The 25,398-nt window shown below is 36.9% G+C and overlaps 1 protein-coding gene and 1 pseudogene across 1 annotated transcript; one reads left to right on the top strand and one right to left on the bottom strand.

Moving 5' to 3' along the window:
- Positions 1-5,457: 5,457 nt before the first annotated feature.
- LOC100604176 (transketolase-like protein 2) lies at positions 5,458-8,118 on the bottom strand. The gene has a single exon (XM_003259878.4). It carries the CDS (start codon positions 7,958-7,960, stop codon positions 6,083-6,085), a length of 1,878 nt encoding a protein of 625 aa, XP_003259926.2. The 5' UTR covers positions 7,961-8,118; the 3' UTR covers positions 5,458-6,082.
- Positions 8,119-11,664: 3,546 nt separating this feature from the next.
- LOC100603841 lies at positions 11,665-12,141 on the top strand (annotated as a pseudogene).
- Positions 12,142-25,398: the final 13,257 nt, after the last annotated feature.

The raw sequence follows: 25,398 nt of genomic DNA, 5'->3' as shown, positions 1-25,398 counted from the left end.
CTGAATGTGCTGACATGTTGATAAGGAGATTAGTATGAGTGTGACCCATGGACTTAATCAGCTATCTCAACGCAAACCAGGAATGGAGATAGTATTATACTAGCATAAACATTGCAAGTTGGAAAGAAAGGGAACAAAGAAAATAAGATGAAATGAAGGAAGGCTATGAATGTGATTTTCTTTCAAGAAAAGGGAAGAAGGACCCAGGTGATTCACAGATCAGTGGGGCCACTGCCTAGGTTTCAACAGGGCAAGAGGCCTGCAAGAAAAGCTGTGAGTATGGGGCTGCCCTCGGGAGCCCTAGGAGTGACTCCTGTCCCAGCAGAGAATATAAATGAGCCCCTGAAAGGGAGCTGTGGCATGGGCATTACTCCACTAAGCTGTGGGGATGAGGTTGACACCCCAGTGGGCATGGAGGGCAAAGTGTCAAGCTAGAGAGGAATATGCTTGAGCTTTGAGATCTCATGGTTTGTCTTGCTAGGTTTTGGATTTTCTTGAGAACTATTACCTTCTCTCTTTCCCATTTCTCCATTTTAGAATGGGAATTCCTATTTTGTGTCTTTCCCACTATTATATTTTGGGAGTACATAACTTGTTTGGTTTTATAGGTTAATAGTTGGAGGAGAATTTTGCCTCAAAGTGAATTATACTTTGAGTTTCACCCATATCTGATTTAGATAATATTTAGATGAGACTTTGGACTTTAAACTGAGTTGATTCTGGAACAAGTTAAGAATTATGGGGCTGTTGGAATGGAAAGAATATATTTTGATTGTCAGAAGGACATGCATTTTAGCGGGCAGGAGTGAAATGCTTTGGATTGAATACTTGTGTTACCCCCAAATTCATATATGGAGCCCCTAATGTGATGGTTTTGGGATATGGGGATGTTGTGATGTAATTAGGCCATGAGGATGGAGCTGCCATGATAGGATTAGTGTCCTTACAGTAAGAGAGAGAGAGCTAGCCCCACAGCTCTGCTCTCTGCCCTCTGCCATGTAGAGATACAGTAAGAAGACAGCCATCAGCAGACCAGGAAGCATGCCCTCACTAGAAACTGATCTGCTGGCACATTGATCTTGTACTTACCAACCTCTGCACAACTTTGTGAAATAAATGTATGTCATTCAAGCCAGTTTGTGACAATTGGTTATAGCAGCACGAACTGGTGAAGGCTATATTTTTGTGTGTGTGTCTATCAATTGATAGATAGTAATTACTATAGAGTTATGCATTGTTTAATAATAGAGATAGATGCTGAGAAATGTGTCACTAGGCCATTTTGTCATTTATGAACATCAGAAAGTATATGCACATAAACCTCTACACATTTAGGCTATGTGGTGTAGCCTATTGCCCGTAAGCTACAAACCTGTAGGGCATGTTACTGTACTGAAACTATTGTAACACAATGGTATTTGTGTATCTGTACATTTTAAAATATAGAAAAAATGCTCCCATGGCTGCTAGGTGGTAGGAATTTTTCAGCTCCATTATAATCTTATGGGACCACTGTTGCATATGTAGTCTTTCATTGACCGAAAAATTGTTATATGGTAGACACACACACACACACACACACACATACACACACATAGCCTATAAGTGGACCCAAACCAGGAATAATTCCTAAGAGACTTTTAAATTCATGGCCTACTTAAGAAAATTAAAATGTTTCCTACCTGGACTACATGACCATGATGAGATAGTAGGTCCTGGTGTTTTTACTTAAGCAACAGTGGTATGAATTTCTTTAACTTTTAATTTTGAAACAAATAATCTGAGAAAAAGAACCATAGTAATGGCCTAATATATATTTCATGGCTAATTAAAACACAACGAAAATTGATTGCAACGCATCCAACATGTCCACATCTGACTTTTTAAATCACTCTTTCCTCCTCATGTAGTCCTCGTCTTCCTGGGTTGAGATTCATTCTGCTGACAATAATGCTGCTAGGCTAGCAGCATGACTTCTTAAATCTCTCTAGTATACTAATAACAAAGTTTTGCTGCCTATGCTTTTGTGTTCCAAATGCTGTTGTTACTCTGCTTCATTTCCTTTTCACCTTTTATTAGTTTTCTTTCTTGGCTTTTTTGACATTTGAGGCTGGTCACACGTTACTGAGTGAGTAAAAGATAGCTCTCTCTGTAGAAGAAATTTTAATTATTTGTAATGTATAGTAATTTTCTGATGCTACTCAGTTAGGTTTTTATTAAAATCTACTTCCTTTTGAACTACTGTATTTATTCCCTAAGGCTCTTCTTTGGTCAACTACTCTGTAAAACAGGATTCTATGAGACTACGTTAGAGTTTCTTGGACTTAGAGTCGATGATCTAAATGGGGACATAATTATGTTGGAAACATTAATTTCTACTCTAATTTCCACAGAAATTTTTATGTAAACAATGTCTTGTGAGCGAATGCAGTCTTTTCATGTCATTCAGACAACAATATTTTCATATTTGTCATAAAAAAACAAAACTTTCCCTGTCTTCCAGAGTGTGGAAGCAAGCTAAGGTTCTTATATCTTGTTTTGAAGGAGTCAGTTTTCTGATGGAAGAAAATAATAGCAGAGGAAGTCTATATGTAAATAAATTCTGAGCTATTTTCCCACCTGTTTTCATCTTCAAATTCAACTAGTCTGAGGATATCCTCTAAATGCTATAGCTGGAAACTGAGAAGAAAAAAAACAAAAACAGAAATTGTGAGAGCAATCAGAACGTCTTGCTTTGTGGTTTGGTTTAATCCCTGTGTAAATGACATCCCAGAATACTGCCAGAAGTATTCTTAAAATAATAAGCTCTAACTGTGAGATTATCCAATACAAGAAATGTGACTATTGATGAATTCAGACAAATTCTAAGAAGCATTCTTTTGAAAATGCTGGATTTTCCTGTGGTGATAGTTTACTTCCTTTGCCCACTGATCAAAGCCCCTAAATGTCCTGGTGTTTATAAATCAAATTCTCATTTTTCCCCTTACTGATTTTTGTTGTTGTTGTTGTTCTGAGGGTAAAGCTCAAGCTGGGCCATATGACTCTGCATGATTCTAAGGTTATATTGATCAGACTTCCAAACTGAAGATTTGCTGTAAATAGTAAATGATAAACCAAACAGATGGGCTAGTGTTTGTTTTTTTATATACATTCACTAAAACAAGAATAGACGCACTCTGGTAAAGATCAAGGATTTTTCAACCCTGGGCAGCTCTTGAAAGCCGAAGGCCATATCTGTGTTCTCAAGGCATAGTTTGCTGTATACTTATATGAGGCAATTCTAAGCTTTTGATTCAGACATAGCGGATTATTTACAAGAAATCCAGGCATATTATTTTCTGCTGCCTATGGAGAAAACCTGTTTTTTTTTATTTTATTTATTTATTTTTTTACTTACCTTTGCATACTACAATGGCTTCAGTGTAGGTTTAGTCAAAATCAGCAAGATATTTAGAAAAGACAGCTGTATGCAGACTTGTTCTGAGGGATATGAGGAAAATGTCCTTCTGCCTCCCATTGAAACTACAAAGCCCCTATGTGTCTACTAATTAAATGTTTAACATTCACAAATGTTGATCAAGGCTACTATTAAGCCTCCACTTATTACTAACCCTGCTATTCTAGACATGGTCTTATCATTTCTGAGCCTTAGTTTCTGTCTTTTCCAAAGGTTATAATGATGGTATAGATATCGTGTAATTGTTTTGAGGACTACATGAAATAGTCTATATGAAGTGCTCAATACTGCTACTAACAACTTAATTGTAGTTGTAGTTATTGTTACTATCATCATCGTTATTCTGATGAGGCCTTTCCAAATCTTTATACCTTTGAGGACACTCAGTCCTCCTCTGTCGTGGGAGAGGAGAAAAATCAGTCAGTGGAGTAAGCAGCTACCATCGTTAACAGCTCAAGTCAATTCATCACAGTCACCTGGAGAATGTACTTTCCTGTCATCCAGGCTTTAGGCTTCTGCCCATATAGCAATGGGTCTAGATAGCACAAGGGAAGCCATATTGACGTATTTATACCCAGGATATGTCCACTAATTATGTTCATGTTGCAGAGTGAGACAGATCCACAGAGTGAAGTTCTGTGAAGTTCTCTATGTTGAAACTTCAGTACATTTTTACATCACCTGTGGCCAAAGAGGTGTGATTTCATCCATTATCCACAGTCAAAACTCCTCCCTCTGCTATACATCACTCTATACCTAATTAATGTCATAATTTATATGTGACTTATTTTATCAATATATTATTATCATGAGGAGGATGCCCATAAAAGAGTCACCAGAAGTTGTGTCCCTAAATTGTAGTCTTTGCTGGGCCTTGTCCTGCCCTTGGATAAATGGCAGCTTTGTTCCTAACTCATCTTACTTTTATGGTCACAAATGTAAATGTAGTACAGCTTCCCTTCCTAGTGCAGGCTGACAGAGGACAAATGCTTAGCAAAACAGATCAGCTCAGGAAAATAAATGAGTCATACAAGGTGAAGAATGAGACAACCAGTTAATCCATATTTACGAGATGAATTATCCTCAGACCAACTATGTCCTTAATAGATCAACAATATAAGGCACATTTTTCTTTTAAAATAACTTAGTTTTTTTTTTTCAGTTTAAGCAAAGAAGAAATGTAGTCACATTAGGAAAGAATAGAATTTTTCTGAGTTTTCTTATACTTATTTTATATTTATATTATGTAGAATTGGAGTCAAAAGTGGAGGAAGGTAGCATCTGTCATCTATTCAATGCCTAGAATTTGCCCTGGTTATTTTTCTAGAAAATGGCGTTCAGAAGCCAATATCCGGGTGCTAGATGTAGTCCTTTTTTAAAATGTTCTGCTCCCAAACCTTCTCAATGGGCAGAATTTAAAAAGTTATGTATACATGTAAACATGTATTGTGTATATACACACATAAACACATCATGTCTAAAATTATTTACACATTTATCTATTCCTTTTGAAAGCAGTGGGTATATAACAATTCTTCAATGTAAAGTCACCATGGTTTGTTTTGCTTGCTCCATATTTTTGACTGCCTTCTTCTATTCTAAGAAACCTGGCTTCCCTTATATTTAATGTACTTATTTATTTCATTAATATCAGAATGTGTCAATCTCCCATCACCACCGATGCACCTTCTGGCAAATTCTCATCGCCGCACTCTGAAACCCTGCCCCTCGCTCTCCAGCACAGCTCCAACACCCAGTGCAGGCTGCTCATCGCACTGTCTTTTCTTCACATAGATGACCATACCTGACTCAGCCTTCAAAACCGTGCATGAAGCTTTTGTTCTGCTTAGACACCCTATTTTTTTTCTGATTTTTAAATGCTTTATTACATTAACTTTCATATCATTAGTAGATGAATATAATCAGATTGACAAACTGGTTTGGCCACAAGGAAAAGAAAAAGCATTTCTGAAGCTTCACAAAACTACGTGTGTAGTGTGCAAACTAGAACCAGTTATACTTTCATCTCTTCACAGAACACCACAAGTGTGGTGCATCATTAGATGTTCCACTGCTGCACCATCACCTCCAAACTGTAGAGGAGAGATGAAGGCAAACTTTGGAGGAATTTCCAAGGAAACTGCAGTCAAACATTATTTGTAAAACTGTAGGTAGAGGATGGCATTATACAAAAGCTCAAACATCCTTCAAAACTTGGACTATTGAAGTCTACAATTAAATTTCAATTTTTTTAACTTACAAGGAAATCATACTCTTTTAAGATATAGTTACCTCTACTTTAATCCCCAACTCAGTCAGATATTTGTAGTCTTATCAGAAATATTTGTATTAGGTAGTTGTTTTATTTCCTTTTCTATTGCTTACAATTTTAAAATCCACATTAATAACTCAGAGTAACGTTTATACATAGATTAACAGAAAGGTAAACTTTAATTTCCAAATTAGGAATAAAGAAAGATGTTAAATGGCTTTGCTTTAAAAGAAACAGTACAACTGTGTAGGTATAAATAATGGTTTTGTAACAATAAGCATGAATTTAATACAAAGATACCAGTGCTTTTGGGCCAAAGCCAATAGACTTTACTTTTTAGAAATAAGCTTAGTTTACCTCATTAAAATAAGCATTACGGCTGCTATAATGTGCCTGGTACTGATTCCAAACATATCCAGCAATTCACTAGTTTTCCCACGTTGAGGCACTCCTGACACTGCCAGCTGATGAACACGGATATCAGGCTCCCTGGAGACAGCTGCACAAACAGCTTCTCCAATGCCACCTTCCCTGTAGTGATCCTCCACTGTGATAACTCGGCCGCCTGTGGCTTTTGCACTGGCGATGATGGTGGTGGCATCCAGGGGTTTAATGGTAAATGGGTCGATGACACGGACAGAAATACCTTGTTGAGAAAGATGGTCAGCAGCTGCTAAGGCTTCATGGAGAGTAACTCCAGCTCCAATTACTGTGACTTTATCATTGACACTGTGGCGGACCACCTTGGCCTGGCCAATCTCAAAATTTTCTTGTGGGGTATAAATAACTGCAGTTTCTGGTTGGCTGGTTCGAATGAAGCACATTCCCTTGGTGTTGGCGGCTAGATAAACAGCATGCTCTGTCGAGATGGCATCACTTGGATAGAAAACAGTACAACTGGGAATGCTTCGGAACATGGCTAGATCCTCCAGGGCCATCTGGGAGACTCCATCTTCTCCAGTGGATACCCCACAGTGGGAACCAATAAGGTTGATATTGGCTTGAGAAATGGCTCCCATTCGGAGCTGATCAAATGCTCTAGTAAAAAAGGCAGCAAAAGCACTAGCAAAAGCAATGGTTTGACGACGTGTAGCACAGCCTAGTGCCACACTTACCATGTTTTGTTCAGCAATAACACACTCTATGAAACGCTCAGGGTGTTCTTTCCTGAATATCTCAGAAAAGGTGGAGTTCATCGTGTCACCACTCAGAACAATAACTCTTTCATTTGCACGGCCCATTTTAGCCAGAGCCAAACCATACGTTTTCTGAGTAGCTATCTTGTCACCAACTTTGTAAGCAGGTGGGGAGGGCATTTTTATATCTGTGATGCTGATTTGAGGTGAGTCTTCCACAGGCGATTTTGGTATGAGATTCTCATTGGTCTGTATCTGACTCTCAATTAATTTGACAGTTGCATCTGCTCTTTCTTTTGGCACTGGCTTTCCATGCCAATTTTCTGCATCCTCAATATTTGGAATACCCCGATCTTTGAAGGTCTTGGCAACTACAGCAGTAGGCTTGTTCTTTACTTGACTTGCTTGCCAAAATGCTTGGCACAAGGCCTCCACATCATGGCCGTCCACTAAGTAAGTATTCCATCCAAAGGCTTCACAGCAATTCTGGTAGATGTCTGCGCCACGCTTAAGGGGTGCAGGCCCACTTTGTCCCAAGCGGTTCACGTCGAAGACCGCCACGAGATTGTCCAAGTTGTAGTGGGAGGCAAAAGCGAAAGCCTCCCACACAGAGCCTTCTGAGGATTCGCCATCTCCCATAAGGCAGAACACCCGGTAGCTGGCCTTGTCAAGGTACTTGCCAGTATAAGCCATTCCACATGCAGTACCTAATCCCTGTCCTAGGGACCCTGTTGCCACGTCAACAAACGGCAGTCCGGGGATAGGCTGTCTCTCCAAGTCGCTGTGAAGTTTCCTCAGGTTCAGCAAGTCAGATTCACTGATGTCACCCACCTCCACCCAAGCAGCATAGAGGATGGGAGCAGCGTGTCTCTTGGAGAGGATGAACCGGTCGTTGTCCGGGTGTTCTGGGTCTGTCTGTTTATACTTCATCGTGTGGAAGAAGAGGACAGACACGACCTCCGCTGCACTGCAGCACGACGTGACCTGGCCAGAACCAGAGGCACACATGGCCCTGGTGGAACGGATCCGCAGGCGGTTGGCGGTGTCCCGCAGCACCTGCACAGTCTTCATGTCGGGCTTGGCATCATTGGCCATGATCTCTCTTTTGTCGGTTTGGCAAAGCAAATGGCGCCGCAGCACCCCCACAACCCACTGCGGCAGTGCTCTCACGTGACCGCCCTGCCCTCGCCTCGCCTCTGCCTGGAGGCCTGAGCTCAGCCACCAGCCGGGGCGCCCACAACGGAGCTTCCCGCGAGACTGAGGAAACAGACACGTTGCAGTAGCCTGCACCCTCTGATGTGCACTGTTCACTCTCTCTGTCCACGCCCAGCTGAATGGATTTTTAGTATTTACTTTGTCACTTGCATGTTCAACATTAGTAAGCATAATTAAATTTCTTTTTACCTTTCCCTGTGTTATAAATTCAAAGCTAGACATTTTTTTGTGTATTATAGGAAGCTATTTGTGAGGCTGTGCTTTTTTAATGCATTAACACTATATCCGAGACATCACTCTTTTATATCAGAACATTAATAGAAAGGATACAAAGTCACTTTCAATCTGACCAGTATGGCAATGCTATCTCAACAGAGACTTTCTCAGAGCAACCAAATATCTGAATCTCAGACTTATAGAAAGAAATGCAATGACTGATTTGACCAAAATTTACAGGAAGAACAAATCTGAAACCAGCCAATGGCAGAGTAGAATTGCAACTCCAGTGTGCCTTAAAGTACTATTTCTGTGTTGAAACAATTAGAAGGCCAGTAGGCTGAGGTAGCTGCAGCTCCCTGAGTTCCTACCTAAGAAAAGGAAACCCAAATCAGTGGAAATGATAAAAAGGAAATTTAAGCTTAATCAATCAGAAACTGCCAGCTAACTTCTAACTAGGGACTTTCCACTGGGATGACCCAAATAAGGCTAGTACTCCACTTTAAGCAATCAAATATCTTTCGTTTGTTTCCAAATTCACCCTATAAAAGCCTTCTCCTTGGCTGCTTTATCAGGAGCTACCAGATTCATGAATCACTGAATGGTCAAATAAATGCTTTAATATTTTAATGTGCCTCAGTTTATCTTTTAATGACTATTACTACAAATCTTTTTTTTTTTTCTTTTTAGGTATGTTTCTTTTTTTTTCTTTTTTTTATTACTGTACTTTAAGTTTTAGGGTACATGTGCACAATGTGCAGGTTTGTTACAAATGTATCCATGTGCCATGTTGGTGTGCTGCACCCATTAACTCGTCATTTAGCATTAGGTGTATCTCCTAATGCTGTCCCTCCCCCTCCCCCCACCCCACAACAGTCCCCGGAGTGTGATGTTCCCCTTCCTGTGTCCATGTGTTCTCATTGTTCACTTTCTACCTATGAGTGAGAACATGCGGTGTTTGGTTTTTTGTCCTTGTGATAGTTTACTGAGAATGATGATTTCCAGTTTCATCCATGTCCCTCAAAGATATGGGATATGCCACTCAAAGATATGGGATGAGAAGTTGTTTTTTTTTTTTTTTTTTTTTTTCCCTTAAGAAAACAAGCCGGGGGCCTACAAACTAGTAATATTTCTCATTGGCAAATAATATGAGATTGTAGTGTTGTTTACAAAAACTTCATTTTTAATTAAAAGTAACACCCCAGTAAGGTGTTAAAAAAGATACCAAATAATTTTTTCTTTAGTAAAATATACAATTTTTATTTTTTAATTAATTTGAATTTATTTTCTGACAGAGTCTCACTCTGTTGCCTAGGCTGGAGTGCAATGGTCCTTTCTCAGCTCACTGCAACCTCCACCTCCTGGGTTCAAGCAATTCTCATGCCTCAGTCATGGAATTACAGGTATCCGCCACCATGCCTGGCTAATTTTTGTATTTTTAGTAGAGTCGGGGTTTTGTTATGTTGGCCAGGCTGGTCTCGAACTCCTAGCCTCAAGTGATCCACCTGCCTGGGACTCTAAAGTGTTTTTTTTTTTTTTTTTTTTTTTTTTATGTTTTTAAGATGTCATACTTGGTTTTTAAATTATTTTTTCTCTAGAATTATTTTGAAGTCTTATTTGATCAGGGTCAAGTCTTTGGCAACCAGAGCTAGGCAGAAAAGTACTGCTGTATAAATCTGAATATCATCCCAGTAGAAAAAAGTCATTTGTTTTCTTAATTATTTTAACAGCTCCTTTTATTTTATGTAGCTGTTATTCCTGGTTATTTCTCCGTGTCCTAAATATAATTAATAAACAAGAAAACCATTTTAACTGTTTTCTGAAAACATTATCAGTTCACAAGCTGTACCTTATACCTTTTTTTTTTTTTTTGAGACATGGTCTTGCTCTGTCGCCCAGGCTGAAGTGCAGTGGCACAATCTTGGCTCACTGCAAGCTCCACCTCCCGGATTCATGCCATTCTCCTGCCTCAGCCTCCCCAGTAGCTGGGACTACAGGAGCCCGCCACCACATCCGGCTAATTTTTTGTATTTTCAGTAGAGATGGGGTTTCACCATGTTAGCCTGGATAGTCTCAATCTCCTGACCTCGTGATCTGCCCACTTCGGCCTCCCAAAGTACTGGGATTACAGGTGTGAGCTACCGCGCCCAGCCATGGTAACTTATACCTTTAAAATCATTTCGTATGTTTATTTTTAAACAAAACTCTGGAGATGACATAGGGAGAAAATACTTTATAATTGGTACAAAGGTACTAGAAAATTTACAAATTCATAAATACCTTTTCAACTGCTATTTGTTTAACAGAATTAATAACAGAGGTATTAAGACCTTATCCTTGCATTACTATAATTTTTTTTTCCATACAGGAATTTCAATTTCTAACCAATACTGAGCTATTATGTTCAGTAAACTTAAAAGCACTTGCTACTTACCTGATATTTTCTCGTAGTTTCTAAGAAGACCTCGATGTCAGCAATTATTTTTCTAATAAGTGTTTTTCTTTTAAGTATAACTTTAATTTCACCCCACATATTTCCATATGTAGATTTTTCCTTGAGTTCAAATTATTTTATACTTTGTATTGTGATATTTTCTTTGACCCATGGTTTATTAGTAAATGCATTTCTTATTCCTTTTTTTCTTTGAGGCAGAGTCTCTGTCGCCCAGGCTGGAGTGCAGTGGTGCCATCTCAGCTCACTGCAGCCTCCATCTCCCAGGTTCAAGCAATTCTCCTGCCTCAGCCTCCTGAGTAGCTGAGATTACAGGTGCTGACCACCATGCCCATCTTAACTACATGGAAATTTTTAAAAAGGCCCCTTATCTTACACTTCTTTCCATTCACAAGTAGATTCAGATTTATAAAACTCATATAGAGAAAATTTAATTGTTATAAAGTCCACAATTTCTATATCTTCACCATTCTCAGTAGTGACAAACATTTTGGAAAGTGCTCTCCTTCACCAGGCACAACTGTGCTAAGTTGCATATTTTGTATGATTTCATGGAGAAGGAAAAAAGAATGTTCCATGTTTATTTCAGAAAAATCAGCATTATATATTAGAATAAAAGAATCTTCTGGGGGATATGTGATACTGTTTTAAGTATATGCGTTTATTACTCAAAAATTAATGAATAAAGAATTATTTCAATAATTATTTTGATTTTTTCCTGGCAAAACTTTTGTTTCATATACATTTATATTAATTTTACTTTTGCATAGGTCTTTCTACTCTCACTTTTCAATCATTTTTCTCTTTTAACATTCTTTTCTTCCATATACTTATTAGACTTACGTTACCTCAATTGAAATATTTATCTTTGAGCGCTATAAGCCCATTGGAACGAGCCTGAGACCCTTTTCACAAGATGGCGTCGAAGGAGCAGAAGGAAGCTCCTGCCGCTCCTAAAGCCAGAGCCAAAGCGAAGGCTTTGAAGATCAAAGTCAAATAGGCAGTGTTGAAGGGTGTCGAGAGTTACAAAGAAAATAAGATCTGTATGTCACCCACCTCCCGGCGGTCCAAGACACTGAAACTCTAGAGGTGGCCCAAATATCCTCAGAAGAGTGTCCCCAGGAGAAACAGTCTTGACTACTATGCTGTCATCAAGTTTCTGCTGACCACTGAATCCGCCATGAAGAATACAGAAGACAACAACACACTTGTATTCACTGTGGATGTTAAAGCCAACAAGCACCAGATCAAACAGGCTGTGAAGAAGCTCTATGACACTGATGTAGCCAAGGTCAACACCGTGATTAGGCCTGAGAGAGAGAAGAAGGCATATGTTCAACTGGCTCTTGATTACGATGCTTTGGATGTTGCCAACAAAATTGGGATCATGTAAACTGAGTCCAGCTGGCTAATTATATATGTATATATCATTTCACCAGAAAAAAAGGAATATTTATCTTCTACTGAAAAAATGTCAAACAGTAGCATCCTTTGAAAGCCTTGCAGGTACTAGTGGCCTATAAATTTCTTTTAAGTATGAACTTTTAGAGAGTAGATTAAAATATACTCCTAAAGATAGAACTTCTATTCATGTACATGTTAGGATAAAATTATTCTGATATGCAGTGATATAAAGCCCTGCCCTCTAGATATCCGAACACAATGAGGAAAGTAATAAAATGCTAGACCAACCACACAATTCACCACTTGACCATAGCCAGTACTAGGTGAACACATCCTACCTGTTAACTATTGTATGTGACAATGCCCCTCGTCAATCTTCTCTTCTGTTTATTTCACCAAACTATAAAATTTCTAAGTAGAGCAAAGAAAAGAGGTACAAAACAATAGAAGAATCTATAATTCATATCTACAGTTTCGTTTACTTATACATTCTTTATGATGTACTAAAACGCTCCTTCTACTAGGAAAAGTAAGGGTGACTACAAACCTGTTATACCAAGAGAATGCATTTATAAAAGTAGATATGTCTTATAATCAAAAAGATTCATTATTGGACATGTTAAATGAGGTATAGCAATAAAAATACCACAAGAATATTAATGCCATTCTGACAGGTTTTATTAGAGAAAGGCTCTTAAATCTAAAATCAAAGTGAGGATTTGTTTTCTAATGATAAAAATGAAGAGTAGTGAATTATAGAATATTTTAGATATAATAAATACCTCAACTTCTTTTATATTAATTGTGGGACAAAACAATTTGTTTTGTAAAATACAATTTGTTTTGTAAAATATTAGGGCAACTAAATACATTTATACAAAAAATACAAATAAAATTTGTACATTTGTACAAAAAAATACAAAAAAAATTTGTACAAAAAATTTGTACAAAACAAATTTTACAATTTGTTTTGTACAATACAATTTGTTTTGTAAAATATGAGGGCAAGTAAATACATTACCAATTTACTTGCCCTCATGGCATATAAACAGTTAATAGGGAAATATCAGTTTATTTTCTATAGAAAGTCATCTAAATATTTGATATATCGTTATATTATTTCCTTCCTAATTAGTGTGTATAAACCATTGTCAATATATAGTATGCATGTCAAAGGCATTTCTGGATACTTTTAGGTCACCTGAAGCAGGAAGCTCAAGAAAATTAAACTAAGGTAGAAGTTATGTTTAAGACATAGTCACATGTCTTCTTGACTTTATCTTATATTTCTAATAAGTACCATTGCCTATCTTTTTTGCATACATCCACTTTTATGATACCACTAATTTGACTAGTCTTTACTACATATTTTACTTTATGATTTATTTGCATTTTATCATTTAAAAATTTGCTTCTCCTAGTCTTTGCATGCATTTGTTCACTTTTTCAATGTGGGTTCAGCTCACAATTGAGAGGAAAAATTCAATGATCATTAATGTGTTATTTAATAACTTCATCAATTTAATATTTTTGAGCATATATGATTTGGTAGTCACATAGGTACCACTGGTTTGGAAAAGTTTTCAATAAATTATAAATGAATGATAACTTTCCTATTTTCCTGAACCTAGAATGAGTATATTATGAAAACATAGTTTTTAATTAGCAATGAAGCTCTTTCCTGGAACATGTGGGGAAAAAATTTATTTTTTATTTTTTTATTTTATTATTATTATACTTTAAGTTTTAGGGTACATGTGCACAATGTGCAGGTTTGTTACATATGTATACCTGTGCCATGTTGGTGTGCTGCACCCATTAACTCGTCATTTACCGTTACGTATATCTCCTAATGCTATCCCTCCCCACTCCCCCCACCCCACAACAGTCCCCGGAGTGTGATGTTCCCCTTCCTGTGTCCATGTGTTCTCATTGTTCAATTCCCACCTATGAGTGAGAACATACAGTGTTTGGTTTTTGTCCTTTTGATAGTTTGCTGAGAATGATGTTTTCCAGTTTCATCCATGTCCCTACAAAGGACATGAACTCATCATTTTTTATGGCTGGATAGTATTTTATGGTGTATATGTGCCACATTTTCTTAATCCAGTCTATCGTTGTTGGACATTTGGGTTGGTTCCAAGTCTTTGCTATTGTGAATAGTGCCTCAATAAACATACGTGTGCATGTGTCTTTATAGCAGCATGATTTATAGTCCTTTGGGTATATACCCAGTAATGGGATGGCTGGGTCAAATGATATTTCTAGTTCTAAATCCTTGAGGAATCACCACACTGACTTCCACAATGGTTGAACTAGTTTATAGTCCCACCAACAGTGTAAAAGTGTTCCTATTTCTCCACATCCTCTCCAGCACCTGTTGTTTCCTAACTTTTTAATGATGGCCATTCTAACTGGTGTGAGATGGTGTCTCACTGTGGTTTTGATTTGCATTTCTTTCATGGCCAGTGATGATGAGCATTTTTTTCATGTGTTTTTTGGCTGCATAAATGTCTTCTTTTGGCCGGGCGCAGTGGCTCACGCTTGTAATCCCAGCACTTTGGGAGGCCGAGGCGGGTGAATCACGAGGTCAGGAGATCGAGACCACGGTGAAACCCCGTCTCTACTAAAAATACACAAAAAATTAGCCGGGCGTGGTGGCGGGCGCCTGTAGTCCCAGCTACTCGGAGAGGCTGAGGCAGGAGAATGGCGTGAACCCGGGAGGCGGAGCTTGCAGTGAGCCGAGATTGCGCCACTGCACTCCAGCCTGGGCGACAGAGCGAGACTCTGTCTCAAAAAAAAAAAAAAAAAAAAAAAAATGTCTTCTTTTGAGAGGTGTCTGTTGATGTCCTTTGCCTACTTTTTGATGGGGTTGTTTGTTTTTTTCTTGTAAATTTGTTTGAGTTCATTGTAGATTCCGGATATTAGCCCTTTGTCAGGTGAGTAGGTTGCAAAAATTTTCCCCCATTGTGTAGGTTGCCTGCTCAGTCTGATGGTAGTTTCTTTTGCTTCCAGTTTTTGCCCATTCAGAGTTTAGTTTCTTAAGCTCTTTAGTTTAATTAGATCCCATTTGTCAATTTTGGCTTTTGCTGCTGTTGCTTTTGGTATTTTAGACATGAAGTCCTTGCCCATGCCTATGTCCTGAATGGTAATGCCTAGGTTTTCTTCTAGGGTTTTTATGGCTTTAGATCTAACATGTAAGTCTTTAATCCATCTTGAATTAATTTTTGTATAAGGTGTAAGGAAGGGATCCAGTTTCAGCTTTCTACATATGGCTAGCCAGTTTTCCCAGCATCATTTATTCAATAGGGAATCCTTTCCCCATTTCTTGTTTTTGTCAGGTTTGTCAAAGATCAGATACTTGTAGATATGTGGTATTATTTCTGAGGGCTCTGTTCTGTTCCATTGATCTATATCTCTGTTTTGGTACCAGTATCATTCTGTTTTGGTTACTGTAGCCTTGTAGTATAGTTTGAAGTCAGGTAGCCTGATGCCTCCAGCTTTGTTCCTTTGGCTTAGGATTGACTTGGCGATGTGGGCTCTTTTTTGGTTCCATATGAACTTTAAAGTAGTTTTTTCCAATTCTGTGAAGAAAGTCATTGGTAGCTTGATGGGGATGGCATTGAATCTATAAATTACCTTGGGCAGTATGGCCATTTTCACGATATTGATTCTTCCAAGCCATGAGCATGGAATGTTCTTCCATTTGTTTGTATCCTCTTTTATTTCATTGAGCAGTGGTTTGTAGTTCTCCTTGAAGAGGTCCCTCACGTCCCTTGTAAGTTGGATTCCTAGGTATTTTATTCTCTTTGAAGCAATTGTGAATGGGGGTTCACTCATGATTTGGCTCTCTGTTTGTCTGTTACTGCTGTATAAGAATGCTTGTCATTTTTGTACATTGATTTTGTATCCTGAGACTTTGCTGAAGTTCCTTATCAGCTTGAGGAGATTTTGGGCTGAAACAGTGGGGGTTTTCTAGATATATAATCATGTCATCTGCAAACAGTGACAATTTGACTTCCTCTTTTCCTAATTGAATACCCTCTATTTCCTTCTCCTGCCTGATTGCCCTGACCAGAACTTCCAACACTATGTTGAATAGGAGTGGTGAGAGAGGACATCCATCTTGTGCCAGTTTTCAGAGGGAATGCTTCCAGTTTTTGCCCATTCAGTATGATATTGGCTGTGGGTTTGTCATAGATAGCTCTTATTATTTTGAGATACGCCCCATCAATACCTAATTTATTGAGAGTTTTTAGCATGAAGGGTTGTTGAATTTTGTCAAAGGCCTTTTCTGCATCTATTGAGATAATCATGTGTTTTTGTCTTTGGTTCTGTTTATATGATGGATTACATTTATTGATTTGCGTATGTTGAACCAGCTTTGCATCCCAGGGATGAAGCCCACTTGATCATGGTGGATAAGCTTTTTGATGTGCTGCTGGATTCAGTTTGCCAGTATTTTTTTGAGGATTTTTGCATTAATGTTCATCTGCTATTTCTTAGTATTTCTTACCAATTCCAAATAACCACCCTCTCTTCGAACAAATTGTTTTTAACCTTAAGGGCACTGGAAACACATAATCAGATCTCTCATCCTTATATACCCAAATGTTGGTTCTCTCAAGTAACGACACTATCACAAAATATCTGAAACAAAGCACAATAACCACCAAATCCCACTCAGCTGAATTTACTGCAAACTAAAGTAAGAGAACATTATGTTGACCAGACACAGTCACTTCTAGAAGAAAAAACTACTGACTTTTATGGAGATTTGCGAGAATGTATTAAACAGAGATCGGGGATTGGCAAACTTTCATAAGTGTGAGTACATTAATGTCAACTGCAGAAGCATGAGGCTATTGATTTGTTGACATTGTGAAGTGTATTCATTTGGAGCAGGGCCAACTACATAATTTAAAAGGCTCAGTACAAAATTGAAATGCAGGGTCTCTCTTTCAAAAGCTAGAAAAAGAACACTTTTTCCTTTCTACCATGATCTCTGTTGATCTTTAAGAGTGTTATTATTTTGCTATATGATGTTACACCCAAATATGGACAGTAAATGTAGATCCTTACAGGAACACTGAGTAGGATTAGAGGAGAAGGCAGCTGAGAATCATCCCAGGGACGCGAAGTGGCAGTGGGTGATGGGACCATTAATGAACCAAAGATCTAAGCCCCTGACTCATACTTTGTTGTCCCATTGGACTTCATTTTTTTGTTGAAAACTGGAAATTTTATATACTGTATTGTAACAAGTGGGGATCACATTCCTCCACATCATATCCCACCCCCATCAAGGTCTGTATTACACTTTTTTTTTCATTTCTGTTATTTGTTGCTGGGATATATTTTTTTATATGTTTTATATTTTTTATATATTTTTTAATTTTTTACTCATTATTTAGCATAATTCTTGAAACAAATTTGTAGTTTCTGTATTCTTTCCAGTGTGTTACCCCTGAGTTCTCTGTTGACTTTATTATTATTATTATTTTAATTTTAAACTTGACTTCTTTGGTGTCATGCCTTATTCAGTGTAATTTAATGTGAGCTGATGATTGCTTGGGAGATTTTTTTATTTCATTGTCTTTGTATATTTCACTCTTTGAAAAGATGACCTGAGTGATAAGGCATGCCTTCAAACTTTAGGCAGTTTACAAGACAAACTTAGCTTTCACTTTCTTCTGCAAAGCTTCAGGGTCAATCAACGGTGGTCCACTGGCGCCGTCTTCTGTCTCAGGGCTTCTCCAGCATGTGCACTGGCTTGCACAAACACACAATCTTTTAGATTCCTAGGAATAACTGGACACTTTTCAAAGTATCCTATGGCCATCTACTTCCCCAGGATTTCCTTTTAGAGATGTGTGCAGGCTCTTGTTTGGCCCAACTAAAATCACAGCTTTATGTAAGTGAATTATGACCAGTTGTTTGCTATTTTATGGGTAATATCGTAGTGTTAGACTCTCCTCTCTCTTTTGAGAGGAGTTCTAAATCAAATCAAACAGCCACTGTACTCTAAGAATATATATTTTCCAGTGAACTTCAAATGTAGACAAAATGTTGATAGTCCTCTGGGGATGGTGCTTTTAACAGAGGTCTAAGAGTGTTTAGGGATCTTTCTCTCTCAATCTATTTCTCTGTCTGTCTTTCTCTCTCTTTTGCTATATTGCTGGCTTTTGTCTACTGTACCACTGAACTGGAAAAGGAAGGGGAATGGGGAAACATCACAGAACCTGCTGTCTTACAAAGGTTCAGTAGTATCTTTAAGATAGATTATTTTCCTACCTTTATGTAGTTGTGTTAATTGTGAGAGTACTAAAATGGTTGATTTTAGTTGATTTGCCCACATTTTAATGGTTTTAGAGGGAGAACAAATTCATCGAGATCCTCACTCTACCGTTTTGGAAGTTTATCTCTCTATGGAGACTTTTTGTAGTAATAGCCGTGACTTTCAGTCAAGAGACACTGCTTTTTAGTATTAACTATATAAGAAAGGAATCAAGAGAATGAATACCCTGACCTTACTTTATTTGATCTCCTTCCTGTGTTCTCCTTTGGCCAAATTAATCAGAAGTCAGAAACCACAGGCATCTCATTATTCATCCGTGCAAACCAGTCTCCAAAGGAATAGAAAAGAGAAGAAAATTGTTAAAAAAAAAAAACAGATAATTTGGGAATTATCATCTATAATGACATAATTTCTTTGAATAATATAAAGTATATATTAATTTGAAATACAGTGACATTTTTTTCTGTTAATGAAATTAGAAAAGTTAGAAATCAGCAGTAGATTCCAATAAACTAAGTTCACTTTGTTATTGCAAAACAAGATATTAGAAAAAAATTAAAACCATAGTTAGCTAGATAAGATATAAAAATGAGTTTTTGTACCAATAAAAGAGCAGTTATAGACTATTTGTTTGAATTTTTGCCTTTAAATTGCCTCTCTGAAGTCTTCCTCTATTGGGAGCAATTGAAGATGCTCCTATCCCATTGAACATAATCATAGCAAGAAATTGTAGTCTGCAGTACTCCTGTAGGACCATGTTTTCATTTTTGCATTTAAATTTGAACACTGTGTAATCAAAAATTTATGAGCTGACTGGGGAAAGTTGAGTGAATATTTTGAGTGAAATGATTAAAGAACCTTGAGAAATGATTTATGTGGCAAGATAAAAAGTGTTCCATATGTACACTGTCAAAGGATGAAATGAGGAATAAGATAACTTTCAAACACTAATCAGAGGCATACACAAAGAAGAATGACTTAAAATGTGCCAAATAATATAGTGAAGAATAATGGAAACAAATCAAGAAGATCATTAAAATGTGAGCTAATTTCAAGAATATTTTCCCATTGCTACCTTAATTGAACATGACTATTGAAATATACATGGTTACTGAAAGAATCTATCAAGCAAAAGCATGAGTCAAATAATAATTAATTGACAATTTAGAAATCTGGAAAATTACTATATTAGACTAACATTATCTGTTAGTGTTCTTCTTCTTAACTCTTATTTGGTGGGACTTCAGATTAATTTACTCATTCGGTGAGTTTATGCACTTTATGTAATTGATATGGTTTGGCTGTGTGTGTCTTCCACAAATCTTATGGTTAATTGTAGCTCTCATAATTCCCACGTGTTGTGGGAGGGACCTGGTGGGAGATAGTTGAATCATGGTGGCGGTTTCCCCCATGCTGTTCTCGTGGTAGTGAATGAGTTTCATGAGATCTGATGGTTTCATAAGCGGAAACCTCTTTCACTTGGCTCTCATTCTCTCATCTGCTGCCATGTAAGATGTGCCCTTTGCCTTCCGCCATGTTTGTGAAGCCTCCCCAGCCACATGGAACTGTGAGTCCATTGATTCTTTCTCTTTATAAATTACCCAGGCTTGGGTATGTCTTCATCAGCAGCATGAAACCGGACTAATATAAGAATGAAAGCAAAAAAAACATAGTTGGAATTCTGTATGCATTTCTGGAGAATTATTTATGGGAAAACATAATGGATTTTGCAAAAAAACCCTAAAGTGACAAGTTAAACCATCATACCATATGATGAAAAAGAAAAAATGAAAAGCACTTGAAAATTCAAAGACTAAGAAAAATTGTAAAAGTCCGTAAGTGTATAAAATATTTGTATAACCATCACCTATTTATCAAATACAAGAATGCTGGAAGTAGGCAAAATACTTTGAAGTTCAATAGACTAGATACAAATATTTATTAATTCCACAGCACAAATGTTGCACACAATATTTATGGGAAGTATGTGAGGTCTTTGGTATGTAACAGTAAATAAGGTACAGTTTTAGTCCTCAAAGAATTTATATGATCATGAGAGGAAGAAGTAATAAAATGTTCAATGACACAAGCACATTGGAAGGGCATCTAACAACATTTATGAAGGTACATGGAGACTAAGGGGTGCAACCATAGAAGATTTAAGGGTGATATAGGGATTGGGAAAGATGTTTAAGAATAGAGATAACAGCATTTCCAAAAATCTGAAAATAGAATTACCATTCGATCCAGCAGTCTCACTACTGAGTATCTACTGAAAGAAAAATAAATTAATATATCGAAGAGATACTTGCACTCACCTCACACATTTATTATGGCACTACTCACAGTAGAAAAGCTATGGAATCAACCTAAGCGTCCATCAGCAGATTAATGGATAAAGCAAATGTGGTATATACACACGACAGAATACGATTCAGCCATACAAAAATGGAATCATGTCCTTTGCAGCAACATGGATGGAACTGGAGGCCATTCTTTTAAGTGAAATAAACCAGTTACAAAAAGACAAATATTGCATGTTCTCATTTATATGTGGGAGCTAAAACTTTTGAACACATGGAGGTAGAGAGTGAAAAATAGAAAGTATAGATTGGGAAGAGGGATTAGGGAGGGGGAGGATAAAGAGAAATAGGCTAATGCATACAAACATACAGTAATATAGATGGAGTTGTATTTGTCTGTTCTCATGGTGTTGATAAAGAATTACCTGAGACTGGACAATTTACAAAAGAAAGAGAGGTTTAAACTTACAGTTCCATGTGGCTGGGGAGGCCTCACAATCATGGCAAAAGGCAGGGAAACACCTCTTATCACATCTCCTGAGACTTATTCACTATCACAAGAACTGCACGAAAAAGACCTGCCACCAGGATTCACTTACCTCCCACTGGGTCCCTCCCACAACACGTGTGAATTCAAGATGAGATTTGGGTGGGGACACAGCCATACCATATCAGGAATAAATACAATGTTTGATAGGATGACTATATTTAAAAATGTCTTGTACTTGGGTGATGGACACCCTGAATACCCTGACTTTATTACTGCACATTATATGCATATAACAATATTTCATGTACCTTGTAAATATGTACACATTTTTAAAAAATGAAATAAAACTATAAAAAAGGACATTATGAAAATAGATAACTTATGTTTTCAGGCCTCTAAGAAATTCTGATATGAAAATCAATCCCCACCACTCCCCGAAAAGGGAGAAAATCTATTTCAATAAAATTTTGTCTTGTTTCACTATATATATATTTTTAAATTTGAGGCAGGGTCTCATTCTGTTATCCAGCCTGCAGTGCAGTGACACAATCTTGGCTCATTGCAACCTCTGCCTCCCAGGTTCAAGCAATTTTTCTGCCTCAGTCTCTCTGGTATTTGGGACTAAAGCTGTGCGCCATCATGCCTGGCTAATTTTTGTGCTTTTTTTTTTTTTTTTTTTTTTTTTTTTTTTTTAATAGAGATGGGGTTTCACCATGTGGGCCAGCCTGGCCTTGAACTCCTGACCTCAGGTGATCTGTCTGCTTCAGCCTCCCAAAGCGCTGGGATTACAGGTGCAAGCGACACACTGGGCCATATTTCCATAATATTTTGTTAGTGATGTTAGGTGGCAAAATGTTATGTGTTATATGGTTAATAACTGCCAATTAGTTCAAATATTGGAGATAACAAGCTTAAGAAATTAGTCATCTGAAACATTCATTTAAATTAGATTTCTAAAAGAAAATCCTGGAAGAATGATTGGAATAGCTCAACTTCTCTCAAACCAGGGTACTTTCGATTTAGAAAGCACATTTTTTACTATATTAAAAAAGATGTATTAAGAGTACTGAGAGGAATTTTAATATTTCCAAAGGCATTAAGTGTCAGTCTTGTGAATAAATTTCAATACTTCTGAAGCTTGTAGGTGTGCCTTATGATAAAGCTAACTACATTACGTCAGTATAATGGAGTTTAAGTTATAATTTGCCGTTTAATCATCTCAGCTGATAAACTGTTAGCAAATTTAAAATTAAACAGTGATTTTGAAGCTTTTTGTTACTTCCTCTGTGTAGCAGGCTATTTATAAATTTACAGTAGCTTACTTTAGGTAACATATTAATGAGCTGTGAGGCTTTAATGCCTTGAAAATCTGTTATATTATCAAGCTGTAATTTTAGTAGGAAATTTTGGTCTAATAATTACTTAATAAGATCATATTCAATTATACTTTTCTACAGCTGCAGTGTATTTAAAAATTATCCCTTAGGAATCCATTTGTCTTTTTTCACATTTTTTTTTTTTTTTTTTTTTTTTGAGATGGAGTCTTGCTCTTTCGCCCAGGCTGGAGTGCAGTGGCGCGATCTCGGGTCACTGAAAGCTCCGCCTCCCAGGTTCACGCCATTCTCCTGCCTCAGCCTCTCCGAGTAGCTGGGACTACAGGCTCCCGCCACCACGCCCGGCTAATTTTTTGTATTTTTAGTAGAGACGGGGTTTCACCGTGGTCTTGATCTCCTCACCTCGTGATCCACCCGCCTCGGCCTCCCAAAGTGCTGGGATTACAAGCGTGAGCCACTGCGCCCAGCCCTTTTTTCACATTTAATTGATTTTTTAAATATTTAAATTGACAAATACAAATTGTATATATTTATCATGCACAACATGTGGTTTTAAAATATGTGTACATTATAAAATGGCTAACTGGAGCTAATTAACATATATATTACCTAACACTGATTTTTGTTGTGATGCAAGTACTAAAAAACTACCCTTTTTCCAATTTTCAAAAATAAAATTCATTGATATTAACTATAATAATCATTTTGTACCATAGATCTTTTGAATTTACACCTCCCATATAAGTGAAATTTTGTATCTTTTGATTAATGTCTCCCCACATTTACCCCACACCACAGTCCCTGGTAAACAACACTCCCTACTAGTATGAATTCAGCTTTTTTAGATTCAACACATAAGTGAGATCACACAGTACTTGTCTTTGTGTGCCTGGCTTGTTTTGTTTAATATAATATCCTTAAGGTTAATTTATGCTGTTACAAATGACAGGATTTCTTTCTTTTTAAGGCTGAATAGTATTCCATCGTGTATATATGCCACATTTTAAAATCCATTATCTGTTGGTGAACATTTAGGTTGAGTCCATATCATGGCCAGTGTGACTAATACTGCAATGAGCATGGAGGTGAAGACATTCCTTCTGCATAGTGATTTTATTTTCTTTAGGTATATATTCAAAATCAGAATTGCTGGATGATCTGGTACTTCTATTTTTAATTTTTGATGAACTTCTATACTGTTTTCTTTAATGGTTGCACCAGTTTATATTCTCACAAATAATGTGCAAAGGCACACTTTTCTCCACATCCTTATCAACAAGTGTCTTTCGGCTTTTCGTTAATATGTGTTCTAACAGGTTTTAGGTGATATCTCATTGTGGTTTTAATTTACTTTTCTGTGATAATTAGTGATGTAGAACATTTTTTCATATACCCATTGGCCATCTGGATGTATGTATTTTTGAGAAATGCCTATTTAGATCCTATGTTCATTTTTTTTTAATTGGGTCATTTGGTTTCTTACTACTGAATTATTTAGATTCTTTATATATTTAGAATGTTACTACTTTATCAGGTGTACATTTGCAAATACTTTCTCCTACTATGTAGGTTGTCTCTTTACTCTGTTGATTGTTTCCTTAGCAGAGAAGAAGCAGTTTGATTTGATGTAATCCTATTTCTCTAATTTTGCTTTTGTTGCCTGTGCTTTTGGGTTCATATCCCAAAAATCTTTCTGAAACCAGTGTCTAGGAGCTTTTCTCCTATTTTTTCCTACTAGTTTTACAGTTGAAGAATTATATTTAAGTCTTTACTATATTTTGAGTTGATTTTATGTATGATGTGAGAAGTGGGTCTAATTTCATCCTTCTGCATGTAGATAATCCATGTGTCCATTTATTGAAGAGGCCTTTCTTTCCCAATTGTGTGTTATTAACAACTTTGTAAAAAACGAATTGACCACACATGTGAATTTATTTCTGGGATCTCTATTCTGTTGCATTGGCCTATGTGTCTGTTTTTATGCCAGTTCCGTGATGTTTTGGTTAGTATAGCTTTGTAAAGTAGGTAGTGTGATACCTCCAGCTTTGTTCTTTTTGCTCAAGATTGCTTTGTCTATTAAGTATTTTGTGGTTTCATACACATTTTAGATTTTTTTTCTGTTTCTGTGAAGAATGTCATTGAAATTGTGATGGAATTGCATTGAATCTTCAAATTCTTTTGGGAAGTAGGGACATTTTAACAATATTAAGTCTTCCTATTTGTAAACATGGGATTTCCTACTATATACTTGAGTTTTCTTCATTTTCTTTCATTATTGTTTTATAATTTGGAGGGTACAAGGCTTTTACCTGCTTGGTTAAATTTATTCCTATGTATTTTTTGGTAGCTGTTATAAATGGAATTGTTTTCTTGATTTATTTTTTGGATAGTTTCGTGTTAGTATATAGAAATGCTGCAGTGTTTTGTGCTCTTTTTTGTTTATTTTTTATGTTTTTTTTTTTATTTTTGTGTACTGAATTTATCAGTTCCTAGAGATTTTTTTTTTTTTTAGTGTGGCATCTTTAGGCTTTTCTGCATACAAGATTATATTATCCTAAAATAGGAAAAATGTAGTTTTTTTCTTTCCATTTCTAATGTCTCTTGCCTCTCTCTCTTTTGCGTAATTGCTCTAGCTAGGACATTCAGTACTGTGTTGAATAGAAGCAGCGAAAGTGAGTATCCTTGTATTCCTGCTGTTAGAGGAAAAGCTTTCAAATTTCACCTTAGAATATGATGCTAGCTGTATGTTTGTTATATATGCCCTTTTATTGTGTTGAGGTACATTTCTTCTATACCAGTTTGTTGAGAGTCTTATTATGAA

This window comes from Nomascus leucogenys, chromosome 2 (assembly GCF_006542625.1).
Source record: "Nomascus leucogenys isolate Asia chromosome 2, Asia_NLE_v1, whole genome shotgun sequence".
Lineage (NCBI taxonomy): Eukaryota > Metazoa > Chordata > Mammalia > Primates > Hylobatidae > Nomascus > Nomascus leucogenys.
The sequence above is the reverse complement of the archived record's forward strand: the minus strand, read 5'-3'. Positions and strand labels throughout refer to the sequence as shown.